Source organism: Ovis canadensis, chromosome 7, assembly GCF_042477335.2.
Source record: "Ovis canadensis isolate MfBH-ARS-UI-01 breed Bighorn chromosome 7, ARS-UI_OviCan_v2, whole genome shotgun sequence".
NCBI lineage: Eukaryota > Metazoa > Chordata > Mammalia > Artiodactyla > Bovidae > Ovis > Ovis canadensis.
Genome location: NC_091251.1, coordinates 89,394,603 through 89,412,771, shown reverse-complemented (window position 1 = coordinate 89,412,771; position 18,169 = coordinate 89,394,603). Strand labels below are relative to the sequence as shown.

At 36.7% G+C, this 18,169-nt stretch overlaps 1 protein-coding gene across 10 annotated transcripts in view; it reads right to left on the bottom strand.

Moving 5' to 3' along the window:
• The window catches only part of GPHN (gephyrin), a 546,412-nt gene that overhangs the window by 35,107 nt on the left and 493,136 nt on the right, over nt 1-18,169 (bottom strand). For all 10 annotated transcript variants that reach the window (XM_069596839.1, XM_069596846.1, XM_069596847.1 and 7 more), the window contains one exon: nt 16,941-17,062. In XM_069596839.1, the coding sequence (XP_069452940.1) occupies nt 16,941-17,062 (122 nt within the window). The remainder of the gene's footprint in view (nt 1-16,940; nt 17,063-18,169) is intronic.

Below are 18,169 nucleotides of genomic sequence, written 5' to 3'. Positions count from 1 at the left end.
CTGTGCAGGAGGGGTATAGTGAGCACCTTTTAAAAATATAACAGTGGAGAAATAAATATTTGATTATTAGTATCAGAATTTGGAAGGAAAGTATGAGGGGGATGGTAGAGTACCCCATACTTTCCAAAATAATGAGCGAAGGGGAACAAATAGCACCTGGATTAAACCAACAACAGAGAAAAGGACAAGGATAACACAAGTTCTATTAATAGTAAAAATAATGTAAGATGGAAGGAAAAATATCAAGGGAATATTTATAGCAATCTTCATGGTAAAGCAAAATGAACTACAAGCTAGGATCAGGGTTACAGTAACTTAAGGCAAATGCAAGATTTAGTTTTTTAAAGCTCAAATCCCATTTGGATCTTATTTATAAGTGATACACTTAAAAGATATGAAAGAATAAAAATAAAAGCTATGGTAAAAGGCACCAAGCTAATGTAAACATGCAAAAAATCAGGAATGGCATTTTGATGTAAAAGTGGAGTTTAAAGTCAAAAGAACTAAACAGAATAAAGAGAGGAAACAAGTTGTGATGAAAGGCAAATTTATAAAGCTGATACAATAATATATGTCTGTCTCACAAGACATAGTCTAATTTTATCTAGGCTTCTTGATTGTCCTGCCAACTCCTTGCACATTGTAGGCACTCAATAAATGAACTGAATGAATCCTGACATCAATTTAATCTCTCCACTGTAGCTTTGGGAATGAACAGTGTACAATATTTATAACTAGAATGATAATCTGGGCAAATAATATTATCTGTGGATGGAAGAGAAGATACTACTTAACATTTATATAATCATAAATAGTATTTCCTTTGAAAGGCTGTCATGTAGATGAGGGAGTTAATTTATTTGGTGTTGCTCATGAGGGCAGAATTAGTACTAATAGCTGAAAGAAACAGGGATAAAGACTTTGGCTTAGTGTAATAAAAAGAAAAAAATTCCTGCCATAACAGCTATCCAAGAATAAATGTGCTATCTCATGAGGCAAATAATATCTTTCTCAGTAAAAGTATCAAATAAAAACTTCATGGCCAGCTGTTAGAAATTTTCTACTGAGTAAAAGAACAGTTAATACCTATATTTCTCACACTATTCCAAAAAACTGAGATGCAAGGAATGATTCTGAACTTATATACAAGGTCAGCATCATCTGATAGCAAAATAGTCAAAGATATCACAAAAAAGATAATAGGCCAAAATCACTGATGAACATAGACACATAACTCCTCAATGATATATAAGCAAACAGAATTCAACAATATACATCATGATCAAGTAGGATTTATTTCAGGGAGAAAAGGATGGTCTAATATCCACAAATTAATATAATATACCACATTAAGAAGAAGAATAAAAATCATATGATCATCTCAATAGATGTAGAAAAAGCTTCTGGCAAAATGCAATATCCACATACAATAAAAACTCTCAATAAAATGGGTAGAGGCTATGTACCTCAATATAATAAAGACCATGTATGACAGACTTACTGTCAACATCATACTCAATGGTGGAAAGCTAAAAGCACTTTGAAGATCAGGAACGAAACAAGGATGTCCACTCTCACCACTTTAATTCAACATAGCGTTGAACACCCTAGCTGCGGCAATCAGACGAGAGAAAGAAATAAAAAGAATCCAAACTGGAAAAGAAAAACTGTCACTATTTGCAAATGATGTGATACTATACACAGAAAATCCTAAAGATGTCAGCCAAAAAAAACCTATTAGAACTAATAAATGAATTCAGTAAAGTTGCAGGATACAAAGTTAATATATATAAGTCTGTTGTGTTTCTATACACTAGCAACAAACAATCAGAAAGAGAAATTAAGAAAATAATCCCATTTATAGTTGCATCAAAAAGAATAGAATACTTAGCAATAAACCTAAGGAGGTAAAAGACCTGTCCTTGGAAAACTATAAAACACTGTTGAAAGAAACTGAAGAGGAGACAAGCAGAAGGATACACCAACTGTGTTCAAGGACTGGAGAATTGATATTGTTAAAATTACTGTATTACCCAAGGCAATCTACAGATTTCACATAATTCCTATCAAAATAACAATGGCATTTTTCACAGAACTAGAATAAATACTTTAAAAATTTGTATGAAAACACAAAAGGCCATGAATAGCCAAAACAATCTTGAGAAAGAAGAACAAAGTTGGAGGTATCACGCACCCTAATTTCAAACCATACTAAAACTATAGCAATCAAAACCGTATGGTGCTGGCACAAAAACAGACCCACAGATCAATGGAACAACACAGGGAGCCCAGAAACAAACCCACAAACTTATGGTCAATTAATCTACGACAAAGGAGGCAAGAATATACAATGAAGAAAAGATAGTCTCTTCAACGAATGGTGTTGGGAAAACTGGACAGCTATCTGCAGAAGAATCAAACTTGTCCAATTTCTTACACCATATACAAAAATAAAGATGGGTTAAAAACCTAAGTGTAAGTCCAGAAACTGTAAAACTTCTAGAAGAAAACATGGGTAGTATGTTCTTTTACATTGGTTTCAGCAATATGTTTTTTAAAATAATTCTGCTCAGGCAAGTGAAACAAAAAACAAAAATAAACAAAGGGGACTATATCAAACTAAAAAGCTTTTGCACAAAGAAGGAAACTATCAACAAAATGAAGAGGCAGACTATTGCATGGGAGAAAATGTTTGCAAAATGATATGACCAACAAGGCGTTAACAGCCAATATACACAAACAGCTCATACAACTCAGTATCTAAAAAACCCCAAATAACCTGATTTAAAAATGGCAGATGACCTGCAGAGATATTTTCCCAAAGAAGACATTTAGACGGCCAACAGGCACATGAAAAGAAGCTCAGGCTAACTAATTGTCACAGCATTGCAAGTCAAAACCACAATGAGGTATCAACTCACATCTGTCAGAATGGCTATTATAAAAAAGACAATGGTTATCATAAAAAAATAACAAGTGTTGGCAAGAATATGGCGAAAAGGGGGCTCTTCTGCAGTGCTAGTGGGCTGTAAATTGGTGCAGCCACTATGGAAGACATTTTGGAGGTTTCTTAAAAAATTAAAAATACAACTACCATATGATCCACCAATTCCACTTCTGTGTATATTTCCAAAGAAAACAAAACAAATATTTTGAAAATATATATGTACCGCTATGTTCACTGTAGCACTATCCACAATAGTGAAGATGGTAACTAACATTGTGGTGATCATTTTGTAATGTACAGAAATATTGAGTCACTATGTTGTATACTAGGAACTAACAGAGTGTTGTAGATCAATTACAGTTCAATAAACCAACCAACTAACCCATGAAAAAAGAGGTCAGACTTGTGATTACCAGAGGCAGGTGGTAAGGGGGGAGAGGGATTGGATAAGGCAATGGAAAGGTACCAAGTTCCAGTTAAAAGATAAATAAGTACTAGGGATGTAATGTTCAACATGATTAATTAACATTGCTGTATGTTATATATGCAAGTTGTTAAGAGAGTAATTCCTTAGACCTCTCATCACAAGAAAAAAATTTTTTCATTTTGTATCTGCACAAGATGATGGTCACTAAATTTACTGTGGCAATTATTTCATGATATATGTAAGTCAAAAGATTTTTTTTTCATTTTTTATTGGAGTAGATTTACAATGTTGTGGTAGTTTTAGTGGTACAGTAAAATGACTCAGTTATATAACTCATAAATTCACTCTATTTTAGATTCTCTTCCCATAAAGATTACAGAGTTTTGAGTAGGCTTCCCTGTGCTATACAGTAGGTCCTTGTAGTTAACTATTTTATATGTAGTAGCCTTATAGATCAATTCCAATCTCCCAATTTATCCCTCCTCCCCTTTCCCCCTTATACCTAAAAGCTTGTTTTCTACATTTGTGACTCTGTTTCTATTTTGTAAGTAAGTTCCCTGTTTTCTAAGATTCCATATATAAGCAATATCACACGATATTTCTCTTTCCCTGTCTGACTTACTTCACTCAGCATGACAATTTCTAGGTCTATCCATGGTGTTGCAAATGACATTATTTCATTCTTTTTCATGGCTGAGTAATATTTCATTATATATATGTGTGTGTGTGTGTGTGTGTGTATCTCCCACATTTCTTTATCCATTCCTCTGTTAATGGACATTTAGGTTGCTTCTATGTCCTGGCTATTGTAAACAGTGTTGTGATGAACTATTTACAATAGTGCATGTATCACCTCATACTGGTCAGAATGGCATCATCAAAAAATCTACAAACAATAAACGCTGGAGAGGGTGTGGAGAAAAGGGAATCCTCTTACCCTGTTGGTGGGAATGCAAATTGGTAAATCATTATGGAGAACAGTAAGGAGGTTTCTTATAAAACTAAACATAGACCTATCATAAGTCAAATGATTATACTGTACACCTTAAAATTATACAGTGCTGTATGTCAGTTATATCTCAATAAAACTGGAAAAAATTGTATCTGTCTTAACTTACTATAATCCTGATTCTGGCATAATTTTTTTTTTTTTTTTGCTTTACCATGTAGTCTACTGCAAAATCAAAACAAAGACAGAACCTTTACCCAAGATTAGATTTTATGGATTTCAGACAGAGTATTCAGAATGCAAATGCAGTTTTATTTTAAAATATTTAATATAAACACACAGATGGACAACAACTGCTAATTAGTTTCTTGTTTCATCTGTTATGCCAACTGTGAGCTGCATCATTCTAAGAAGAGTGAAGATGACGGTAGGAGGGTGAGAAAAAATTCTAGGATTTGGAGATGAAAAAATAACGGCTGTTGATCATACAGAGATCACAAAAAAGGTAAAGAGAAACTAATCATATACTAATTTCTTCAGAAGTCAAGGAAGGATAAATTCCTGAATAATGAATATGTCCTGGGTGTCTATTTCAGGTACAGGATCAAACTGTATATTCATATAGTCATCATTTAGTTCTCCTTCATTCCCACTGGGTTTTTAAGTACTATGGAATTATATAAAAATAGAACAAAGTATGGTCACCATCTTTAGGTTTACAAATCAGTGCAGAAAACATATGAAAAAATTTAGAAAATGAATAAAAGGAGCAATTAAATTAACATTGATTGATTGAATTTAAATACATTAATTAAAATGAAAATACAAATGAAAAGAAATGTTACAAATGTTGAGTAGAAGAGAATGATCAGAAGTGGCCTGGAATAATTAGGAAAGGCTTTCTGGACATATTGCTTTTTATGAGGGCCAGGTCATAAGAGAAAAAATTTCTAAAATTACAATAGTACCTAGAGGTAATTCTCGGAAGAAACGGTCATGTCAACCGTAACAGCAACTCTTAAGGATTAAAAAAGGCAAATGCAGTAGCCATGAAGAAGTCTATCATTAAGAGTAGGGAGACTCTTTTGTTAATACCATAACGTTTGTTATAATAAAAAATATTTTTGGTTAGCCAATAGAAAATAAATGATCATAAAATAAATCTTTTATGTTGACTTAAAATTAAAACTTTGTATTTTGAGCAGAAAAGGGTATTTATTCCATAAGGGAAGCTGGTACTTTATAAAGAGGATATGAGCCAATTAAATCCAGATCTAAATTTTGTCTGATAATATGAGATCTCTAGTTCTACAAATTAAGTACTAGGAAGCTAGGATATGTTTGGTTCACAAATTGGAGGATGTTAAGGCACTGGGCTTTGCTCAAATAATCACTGTACTGTTAAGTCTAGCTTGTTAATTCCTGCTAACTGTGCCAGTTTTAAAAGAATCCAATTTGCTATCTTACTGCTTGTTCCTCTTGTTTCATGCTTTAATGCGAGGAGGCAGCTTCACAAATTGGCAGCAGTAAGATCAGGAAATTTAAATCCAAAACATCAATCTATGACAGAACCAAACAAGCCCAGCATGATTTGAATGGGGTAGGCTTATGGGATGGCGATTTTCCAGAAGGGGGAATTCTTTTCTTAATTAAGGGAATTTCCCAGCCCTCCAGCCCCTGAAAGGCTAGAATAGAAAGTACAAGTCAGCAGTTTGAAAGCTACATTTACCAAACCGTTTCAAAACTGATGTAGAAATATAAACAGCTCAATAGTTAAACTCAGTTTTAGGAATGATATAATTCAATCAATGCTGAATTTCATTAAAAAAAAAATTTCCCCAAGTGGATTTTGTGTATTTGAACCATGATGACTGTTTGTTATATTTAAGAGGTAAATGGTAAATTCACCCGAAGTCAGTAGGATAACTCTCCAACTTTTAACATTAGAAGCTTCCTAAATCTATTTGGAATTCTGCTTCCCCATCCCAGCCCACATTCTTCAGAAATATAAAATGAATCATCCTAGGTACAAAGCTTTTCATTTTCCTTTTTTTTTTTTTTTTTTTTTGCGATGTGCCTCAGTTACTAATTTAGTTTAGTTGTCAGAGCCATATTTTCTGATTTGCTCCCATGGCGAAGGTACCCACTTTGAGGGAACCCTGGGAGATTTTTCTGGACAGTTGCACAGTTGGAAGTTTCTCGGTACCATGGAAAAGGAGGGTGGTATAGGGAAAGAAGGCAGGGTTGTATAATCTGGAGGAGGTACTCCTACTCATGGCTGTAGACACAGGATTACCAAGACAGATCTTGTCCTGGCTTTTAAGGAGCTTATTAGTGTGATGGGAAAGAAAACAACTCTGGCTCAACAGGAACAAATCCTTTTCCTACCCTGTTTAGGCCACATCAGGACACTGAGGGAAAAGAGGAAAATGTAAACATAGAGAAGCACTTATGTGCCAAATGCCTACCATCTTAACCAAGTCTGGCTGCAACTGTCGTGGCTGGCACACACAGAACTCTGTACTCACGCAGATATGCAACCATCCTCATTTGTCTAACACTTTCTCCACAGTGGGGAATAATAGCTCATGCTGCCTAGGAGGACAAAAGGAGGCTAACAGGTTTTTGAATCAGTCATGGGGAAAAGACTAGGATATCTACTGTTCCATATTTAAAGTAGAAATAGGATGGTGCTAGAAGTAATTCAGCCCTGCAAACACCCACTAATTTGTATCTGTTTGATATCCCCAGGTTTGACTAGTTTCATATTCAGGCTATATTCAGTGTTCCCCTCTTTCCTTTCCTATTACTTCCTGGAATTTACTGAGTAGCTACCATGTGCTGGCAATACTCTAAATGCTAAGGATAAAGCCATGAACAATTTGTTTCACATGCCACCACCAAGCAGTTGAAGGCAGCAGCTCTTTTATTTATCATTTTACCCCTGCTTGCCCTATAGCTCTGCATACATCAGTCACTCAATAAATGGTCATAAAATGAATAAAACAGAAATTTAAAAGCTATCAAATAATTGTGGGTATATGGTAAGATTTAGTTATAAAGATCTTCACCAATTACTCACAATTGAGAAAGATTAGGGAACAATCTAATGTCTGTCAACAAGGGGTCATATCCATCAGTCAAATTATACTTTTTACTACAGAATAATATGTATGCAGGTCAGGAAGCAACAGTTACAACTGGACACAGACTGGTTCCAAATAGGAAAAGGAGTACATCAAGGCTGTATATTGTCACTCTGTTTATTTAACTTATATGCAGAGTACATCATGAGAAACGCTCGGCTGGCTGAAGCACAAGCTGGAATGAAGACTGCCTGGAGAAATATCAATAACCTTAGATATGCAGATGTCACCACCCTTATGGCAGAAAGTGAAGAAGAACTAAAGAGCCTCTTGATGAAAATGAAAGGAGAGTGAAAAAGTTGGCTTAAAGCTCAACATTCAGAAAACTAAGATCATGGTATCTGGTTCCATCGCTTTGTGGCAAATAGATGGGGAAACAGTGTCAACAGTGGCAGACTTTATTTTGGGGGCTCCAAAATCACTGCAGATGGTGACTGCAGCCATGAAATAAAAGGATGCTTACTCCTTGGAAGAAAAGTTATGACCAACATAGACATCATATTAAAAAGCAGAGATATTACTTTGTCAACAAAGGTCCATCTAGTCAAGGCTATGGTTTTTCCTGTAGTCATGTATGGGTGTGAGAGTTGGACTATAAAGAAAGCTGAGAGCCAAAGATTTGATGCTTTTGAACTGTGGTGTTGGAGAAGACTCTTGAGAGTCCCTTGGGCTGCAAGGAGATCCAACCAGCCCATCCTAAAGGAAATCAGCCCTAAATGTTCATTGGTAGGACTGATGCTGAAGCTGAAACTCCAATACTTTGGCCACCTACTGCTAAGAACTGACTCATCTGAAAAGACTCTGATGCTGGGAAAGACTGAAGGAGAGAGAGAAGGGGACGACAGAGGATAAGATGGTTGGATGGCATCACTGACTCAATGGACATGAGTTTGAGTAAACTCCGGAGTGGGTGATGGACACGGAGGCCTGGCATGCTGCAGTCCATGGGGTCGCAAAGAGTCGGACACGACTGAGAGACTGAACTGAACTGAACTGAATATGTAGGTATTAAAATGACATAGCGGAGTAGTATGTAATGATATGGACAGATGTTTATGATGTACTCAGTAAAAAAATGGAAGGAACATGAAAGGTGAAAATGAGTATGGGTGTTAGTTGCTCAGTCTTATTCTTATCTGACTCTTCGCAACCCCCTGGGCTGTACCCTGCCAGGCTCCTCTGTCCTTGGAATTTTCCAGGCAAGGAAACTAGAGTGGGCTACCATTCCCTTCTTCAGGAGATCTTCCTGACCCAGAGACTGAACCTGGGTATCCCGCATTGCAGGCAGATTCTTTACCATCTGAGCCACCATGGAAGCTGAAAATAAGTACAATTTCTTGTTTTTTCCTATACACATTCAGATACACATAAACTCTATACATACACAGAATTAAAGACAAGATGAAGAGTAATACTGGGAAAGATCAATGAAACTAAGAGCTGTTTCTTCAAAAATATAAACAAAATGGGTAAACCTTTAGCCAAATCATCAAGAAAAAAGAGAGAGGACCCAAATAAATAAAATGTACTTCTTGCCATGCCTACATATCTTGCTGTGCTAAGGTTCTGATGTGGTCTTGTTCAGAATTTGCTCCTCTAAGCCAGAGAACTTTGTTTTAAGTGGTTAGTTCCTGTTTTTTCAGGACAGCAGACTTACCCATGTGTTGGATATCTGATTTGAAATAATAAATATTAATATGTAAACGACTCATCCTCAGGTAGAATACTTTAAAACACAAATGGAACTCTAAATATTTGATTATCAGGAAGCATTGCAAAGTAAACAGAACAAACGCATGGAGCCAATGACTTCAGTTCAGTTTCAGTTCAGTTTACTCGCTCATTGGGGTCCCCTAAATAGCATGGATCTTGAGAGTTGGGGGAATAAGGAGATTAACTGTCTCTTGACAGTTTTTTGCTATTCATGGCTTTCCCCCTTTCACTTCTCTAAAAGCTATTTCTCTTTCCCTTCTCTTAAAGTACTGACAGAGTTACTTAGATGGTGAGTAGGGGAAAGGTTAGAATAGGCCATCTGTGAATCTGGGTCATTTGTAAATTGAATTAACGCAGGTCTGAATATGAAATTATTATACATTCACATTGCATGCACACACTTTTCTCTTTCCCATACTCCTTTTCTTTCCATTCTCTCCCACTCCTGAAGATACTATGAACTTGGTATAACAAATTACCCAAAGGTAATAAATGCTACAAAAGTGGCTCCAGTAGTTGTGGGGAGAAAGATAAAAGAAGAGATTATAATAGGAAAGGACTTTTCTTTGTATGGAAGGAAGAGTATATTTTACAATAAATAAGATTTATTTAGGGGTCCAGAAAATAAAAAATAAATCTTCCTGCCTTTTTTTCTGTCCACTTCTATAAAACCTAAAGAGCTACGATTTTGCAGCTCAAGTCCTTTTCATTCACTCATATATACAATCAGTATTTAATTTCAAAGTTAAACTAAATTTTCCTCTCTGGCCTTTGAAATACTGACAATTACTATTTACTCAGAGGTTTTATCTATTAAAATGGATATAGAATAGTTTATTAACCTTAATATTAGTAAATTGTGGGTGCTAAGCCTAATTAAGAGGACAGTATGGTAGAGGAAAAGGAGAAAGATCCTGGAGTTGGACAAGGCTGGGTTGGACTTCTTATTTTGTCTTCTTCATTCTCTCCCACTTCTAAGACACTATGAACTTGGTATAATAAATTACCCAAAGGTAATAAATGCTGCAAAAGTGGTTCCAGTAGTTGTGGGAGGAAAGATAAAAGAAAAGATTATAATAGGAGAGGGTGAGACTCTGAACAACTTATTTAATTTTTTTGAGCTTCAGTAGTATTGGGTTGGCCAAAAATTTCATTTGTCTCATAGGTTTTCCCAAAACATCTGTGGAAAAACCCAAAAGAACTTTTTGGCTAACCCAATATTATCTACAAATGAGTATAAAAGACACTTATCTGGATCTGTTGTTCCATGGGGCCTAGATAAGTGAAAAAAGAGCACTATAGTGTTATATATACATACTAAGTAGTAAGTGAAGATTCGTGTCTCTTCCCAGGTAAAGACTGACAAGTTTGGAGTGAGGAGGCTGGAGGTAATGGATATGGATTAGCTGGGGAGGAAAGAGAGGAGTGAAATAGAATTGAAATCTTCCTTGTAGTTCTTACTAATAACTATCTTATTCATCTCTGTAGTACCAAGTGAAGTGAAGGTTGTTCAGTCATGTCTGACCCTTTGCAACCATATGGACTGTAGCCTGCCAGGCTCCTCTGGCCATGGAATTTTCCATGCAAGAATACTAGAGTGGGTTGCCAATTCCTTCTCCCTGTAGTACTAAAGACTGAGATAATGTCTGATATAGCATAACACTTCATGAAAGTTTCTTGAATTATTAGAGTACTCTTGCTAAGTCACTACAGTTGTGTCCAACTCTTGGGGACCTCATAGACTGTAGCCCACCAGGCTCCTCTGTCCGTGGGATTCTCCAGGCAAGAATACTGGAGTGGGTGGCCATGTCCTTCTCCAGGGGATCTTCCTGACCCAGGAATCAAACCTGTATCTCCTATGGCTCCTGCATTGCAGGCAGATTCTTAACGCCTGGGTCACTGGGGAGTATGCTTACCCATATATAATAAAACCCCAATTCTGCCATAAGTACATAATTTGCACCATGGAAAGATCATATTCGTAGCAGAACAGATGGTGAGTTGGAAGAGAACAAGACTTGAAGCAGGCAGGCCAGTTAAGAGGCTAGTCTCACATGTCTAAACAAAAAGTAAATGGAGCCCCAAACTAAGCCAGGATGGTAGACAGGAAGAGAGAGGAATGTATAAGAAATACTGATGGGGGAAACTGTAAGGGATTTAAATGCAGGGGTGAGTGAGAGCTAGAAGTTTTCGATTCAGGTTTCTTCTGGCTTGGGAGACTGGGTGGCTGGTGTGGGCAGTTGCTGAGCCAGGAAACTCAGTTCAGTTCAGTTCAGTTGCTCAGTCATGTCCAACTCTTTGCGACCCTATGGACTGGAGCACGCCAGGCTTCCCTGTCCATCACCAACTCCTGGAGTTTATTCAAACTCATGTCCACTGAGTCGGTGATGCCATCCAACCATCCCATCCTCTGTCGTCCCCTACTCCTCCTGCCTTCAATCTTTCCCAGCATCAGGTTCTTTTCAAATGAGTCAGCTCTTAGCATTAGGTGGCCAAAGTATTGGAGTTTCAGCTTTCAGCATCAGTCCTTCCAATGAACATTCAGGGCTGATTTCCTTTAGGATGGACTGGTTGGATCTCCTTGCAGTCCAAGGGACTCTCAAAAGTCTTCTCCAGTATCACAGTTCAGAAGCATCAATTCTTCGGTGCTCAGATATCTTTATAGTCCAACGGTCACATCCATACATGACTACTGGAAAAACCATAGCCTTGACTAGACGGACCTTTGTTGGCAAAGTAATGTCTTGCTTTTTAATATGCTGTCTAGGTTGGTCATAACTTTTCTTCCAAGGAGCAAGCGTCTTTTAATTTCATGGCTGCAGTCACCAGCTGCAGTGATTTTGGAGCCCCCCAAAATAAAGTCTGCCACTGTTTCCACTGTTTCCCCATGTATTTGCCATGAAGTGATGGGACCAGATGCCACGATCTTAGTTTTCTGAATGTTGAGTTTTAAGCCAACTTTTCACTCTCCTCTTCCACTTTCTTCAAGAAGCTCTTTAGTTCTTCACTTTCTGCCACAGGGGTGGTGTCATCTGCATATCTGAGGTTATTGATATTTCTCCCAGCAATTTTGATTCCAGCTTGTGCTTCATCCAGCCCAGCATTTCTCATGATGTACTCTGCATGTAAGTTAAAGAACTCAAGGACATGGAATAAGATGGCAGTGGGGGTGGGCAGTGAGAGAGGAAAGGAGGGATAATGAATTTACTTTGGACATGTTGAGTTTGCTCTGCCTATCGAACTTAAAAAGAAAATATACCTAGCAAGCAGGTAGATCTAGGCATAGAGCTCAAGACAGAGATCAGATTTGGGAGTCAGCATAAAGAATTAGAAGGAAAGATAGTCAAGGGTGAGCCATGGTTGACACTTATACTTGGAAATGAGCACAGGAAGAGATGCTGCCAAAACCAAGAAAGGATAAACTACTAATAGAGAATGAAGAAGCTGAAATGGTGTAGTGCTAGAGAGGGATGTAAGACTGTGACAGACCTAATAACTGGGCTTTGCAAGCATTTTATTTGTGTCTATAGAATAGACACATACCATTTCAATGAGGCTTTGTAGTGGTGGTGATGGTTTACTCACTAAGTTGTATCTGACTCTTACAATTCCATGGACTGTAGCCCAGCAGGCTCCTCCTCTGTCCATGGGATTCCCCAGGCAAGAATCCTGGAGTGGGTTGCCATTTCCTTCTCCAGGGGATCTTCCTGACCCAGGGGTGGAACCTGCATCTCTTGCATTGCAGGCGGTCCCCTGCAATGCAAACAGATCCTTTACAGGAGCCACCAAGGAAGCCCTGACACGTGACTAAATATACCGCATCCTTATTACTTCCTGCGACCCAGGGACCAGCTGCTTGATATCTTAGGAGCCTGTCAGAAATGCTAAATCTTGGCCCACTCCAGTTTTGCTGTATCAGAATCATCATGTTTAATAAGCTCTCTAGATGATTTGCGAAGATTCACAATCAGTACTTCTGAACTGAACAAGAAATAAACTGTTGTTCTTATTTCTAATAGGTCTCCAACTTTAGTCCATGTGATAACACCTGGTCAAATTATCTTTCCAAAAGAATTATTTATTATGTCAATTCTGCTTTTAAAAAAGCTGTACATTTAAAGCAACTTGGGTAGTTTTGCCTGGATTGCAGATCCTTTCAAAATTTGGCCTCAAATTTCTATCAAATTTACATGCATCCTTCTTCCTAAACCTCCTATTTTAAACAGTCTGTTCTGACCTAAGTTGTTCATTTCTACTTCTCTATTTTTGTTCATTCCCTGTTTCCTACTTGGTTAACACATTCTTCCTAACTACACAAATCCTATTCATCCTTTCTGTACTAGCTAAAAATGCACCTTTTTAAAACTCTTGCAGACCATTCCAACCTATATGATGCTTGTTTTGACATATTTATATTTATTCTCTTGTCTTCATAATGATAGTTAATTTCAAGAAATTTAGATTTCATTTTCACCTCTGCCACTCACTTGTATAATGCTGGGAAAGTTCAATTAACATCTCTGGGTTTAAAAATTCATCTTTTTCATACAGGTGGCCAATAGGCACATGAGAAGGTGCTCAACATCACTAATCTATCAGAGTCACAGTGAAATGCTGCTTCACACTTGTCACAATAGCTATTATTAAAAAGACCACAAACAACAAATGTTTTATAGAGTCTTATTCTTCAATTTTAACATTTACTATTAAAAGTTATGAAAGGTGATAAGAATAAGAGCTGAGAAATCTAATCATGTAGAATTTAAACCCAGATTGAAACCTTTTGAAAGTAATAAGAATAGTACTCTTACTCCCTACTCTTATCTGCCTAGCTGAGTAACAGTTCTGTGCTTGCTGACATTTTGAGTTATTTCTCTCCCTGCTTTAAACATAGGGTAGTTTCTCCCAAGACCCTGCTTATTTCCCTGGAGAGTTTCACACAAAGGCTTCTGTATAACAACCTTTGTTTCCTAAGCAAATGTCTTATACAGGAAAGAGAAGAATGAAGAGGGAGGCAACCTTCACAGAATATCAACAGGCTACAGATTAAATGTACCTTGTTTCCTCTGCTAAATTCCCAGCAAAGATTTCCATCTGAACAGTTATAAATTCTTTCCTCCCACATTCCACCTCTGCATTTTAAACCATTTACTCTGGGATTTTTCAATATAGCACTCTAAGACTGAAGAAGTTTAGATTTGCATCAATTGTATTTTAAAAAACTATTCTCAGTTTTATGTAAGGTATACAGTCCAAGAAAAGAATACACTAAAGATCTGCATATTCTCAGAACTGCCTATATCTTGCTTATAGTTTTGTTGTTCTTTATATGCTGTTTTCAAGGTACATTAATTATTGGGAAACGTCTATAGCAAGTCAACAATTAGCCCCAGACAATCAAATATAAGCTTATCAACACAGTAACCTTTTAATGGTGTTTTGGCTTTCACAGAAAGACAATGCAGCATGTAGTATATATATCAAGTTACTTCCTTTTTAATACAAAAGTACATTAGGAAGAGAGAATGAAGAGAATTATAGTCTAGAACAGCTTAAGCTAAAAATGATACACACAAACAAAAAGCACCTTTTACCTAATGATAGTTCTTAGAGCTCATGAACACACTTGGTGGCAGGGCCAGAGCCAGCAATGGGTAGGAAACAAACTCAAAATCTGGTGAGTTTGTTTCTTAGAACTTCAGGCCTGCTCTGTGCTGTTGGAACTCCTGGATTCATCCTATTTCTTTTCAGAAATTAATTTTTGTCATCTTTAAAGGTGTGTCTGCATCAGGACAATATTTAGATGCCTGAAGTTTATATGACTGTCTCTGAGAAATGTATGTTAGCACTTGCTCACTTAGGCTGGCAGCAGAGGGGCAGAAGGAAGTATAAAGGAAGGGATGGATGCATATTTATATTTTGATGATAACCATCCATGTGTGTGCATCTCTTGATTGTACAATAAGAATGCACTGTTAAGTATTCAAAGGAAACATATTTCTTTAATAGTTTATATCAGATAATGCTGAATCCTCTTAGAAGTATTATCCTTGGTGTATGCTGTTGCTTTATGTCTTACTTTTAATTGAACATTAAGGAATGTAGTATTTTAATCATAACTCTGCCAATATCTTTATCTAGAGGACTATTGCCATTTTTATCTTTTCTGAAATTTTTGTCACCAAGAAGGCAGGATTGTATATTTTTTTCCTTCCAGATTGAGTTGGTGCAGTGTATTATAGCTTTGGGACTTTGAAACAGTAAACATTCCTGATGTGTGAAACAGCATGATACTTAACTGTATGATCATACTTCCATACAAATGGATGCTTAGCTGTGCAATGCACAAATTAACCTAGGATGACACATCAAATGGTAAACTGCCTGTGATTATGAATGACTTTGCTTTTTGCATTTTTTTGGTTTCCTATTATGCACGTTAACTTTTAAGAAATAAGTGTTATCTTAAAAATCTTAAATTAAAAAAAAAAGACAAGTTACTGGTCAGGTCCAAATTTAACCCACTCCTTGTCTTTTCAGTGGGTTCTTTCTTTCCCTTCCCAGGGCTAGGGAGTCTGAGTCAAGTTAATACTGGTGACCTGTAGTACTGACTTTACCAGCATGGGTTCTAAGTTGGCTGTTTACTTACCTGTGGACTTCTCTAGCACTAAACTTTCAGGTAATTATAAATAGTGAATTAAAAAAAAATGTTTGAAGATATGTCTAACTGCCTCTACTCCAGTATTCTCAGAGAAAGAAAAAATCAAGAGGTAAGAAGAGAACTTTAAAAGGTGAGATTAACATTAAAAACTATTACCTTTCAGGTTATTGGCAAGATGCTGTGTGTTAGGTCTGGACTAAACTGTGTCCGGTTTATAGGTGTCTGAACATACCTTGTGGAATGGTAGGGTAGAGCCTCTTCAAAAGCACATTTGAGTCTTGGGAAAGCACTCATCGTTACAGAAGGAGTCAGGCATAATGAGCTTTTCTTAGTGACAAGGTGGTGATAAGACAGAAAGAGGCAGTTATGGGTGACAGATACATCAGGGTATCCATCACTCAGATCTGTCGCCTACCTTTGCCTCTAGCAGGCTGATATTTGAGGGTTACTAAGGGCAGGCGCACCTCTTGTGAACTGGAAACAGTGCCTGGTGAAAGGTGGCATGTTGCATAGAAGGGGCTGCTCAGGAAGAGCAGACTTGTTTTTGATCACAAGTGAGATGCAGTTGGAGATTTAGAGAAATAAGTGGGGAATTTAGCAGACAGCTGAGTTAATTGAGTAAATGGGGGTAATGTGCTCTTGGAGATGGGCAATTATAGTCAATGTTCCTCCCTTTGTACTTACAGGTGGGTGAAGCCTGAAGAAACTCAAGTTGTACAAGAATACAAAAATCAATACAAAAGTCCTAGAAAATAACTGTACTTAAACTTCAAAGCATCAGTTAGTGCTAATTTTGACATTTCTCTCTTACTCATCTCACCTGTATCTTCCTTATCTTTCTTGAAACTAGTAAAAGTGTGAATAGGAATAGCACCCATAGCAGAGCAACGTATTTCTCTGGTTGTAAAAGGCTTTCCAGAAAAATGTCTACCACTAAAGGAAATAGACACCTCCACAAATCTTTGGCTTTTGAAGAATGAAATAAGTGGAAATTATGGTATTAAATCCCTTTCTCTTTAGCAACAATCTCACCTAGTCAGTATCCCCCAAATTTGTATTTGTACCACAACAACTTCAAAATAAAATCCAATACTTACTTGTCTCCCACAATTCCCAAGTTGATTGTGGGGTAACCATGTTCCTGAATTGTTGCTAAGAGGGTTGAACGATTGCTGTCTCGAATCTTTCCTGGTAAGAGGTCATCTTCAGGATTTAGCAACTACAAAGCCAAAAAAATCACCACAAATTATTTTCTTAGGATAATACTGCCTATTGTTAATGGAAAAAAAAAATAGATCTAATAAACAGAGTTTAGCATATCTAGCACCTACAACATTGTCTGGCACAAGAAAGATATATGCTCAAAGGATCTTTGGTAAATAGTGAAAGCCAGGAGAATGAGAAAACATTTCTCCAGAATTAAAAAACATGCAGAAATTCAAGTGACTAAATAGTAGGCCACATATCACACCAGCTTTGGTTATAATTTGACAAAATAGTGCTCTGGAGATAGTGGCCTTCCCACTGGCTGTTTACTGGGTCAAATTGAAAACTAAAATAAAAACAAAACACACACAACAACAAACTTTCTATTTTCTCTTTCACTATTATTTTCTAATCTTTCACTGAGAATACTTAACGTAGAGACATGATATTCTCAAGTCTGAAGAGACTGATATTTTATCTTTTCTTTCAAGCTTTTGTATATCTTTTTTGAAGCGGGATCAGTAATACTGAAAAAGTTAAACTTATTTGAAGGAGACAGAGCCAGATATTTTGTCTCTATTAGCAAACTTACACAAGTAATACTTAACTGCACACACTCACAATTCCATGACTTTGAACTGAATCACCCTTTAGAGATTTAATATCTACAATTATATGTCAAAAAAGAAAATTATAAGTTTCTTTTATGTTAGGATGTCCTAGTCAGGCAGTGTGGCACAGTAGCAAGAGTCTACCTTATTCAGGTGAGGTTCAAATTCAAACTGCCCAACTATGTTATGCCATAATATTCCCATTTATAATACACAGTAATAATAATAACTACCTTGAAAGGCAGCTATTAGGACTGAGATAATGAACACTCAGTTAATATAGACAAATAGAAAATAAATGCAATTCTCTGTCCTTTCTTTATTATATATAATATTGAAAAAGCACCTAGTTCCAATTGTCCTTAATATTGTTACTTCTACTTGCTAGTATAGATGGAATCAGTTGACAATGTGAACATAGATTTTCATTAGATTATAAAATACTGAAGAGGAGGAGATCCTTAACACATGCACACATACTCAACATGCAACTTTATACCATTTTAAGA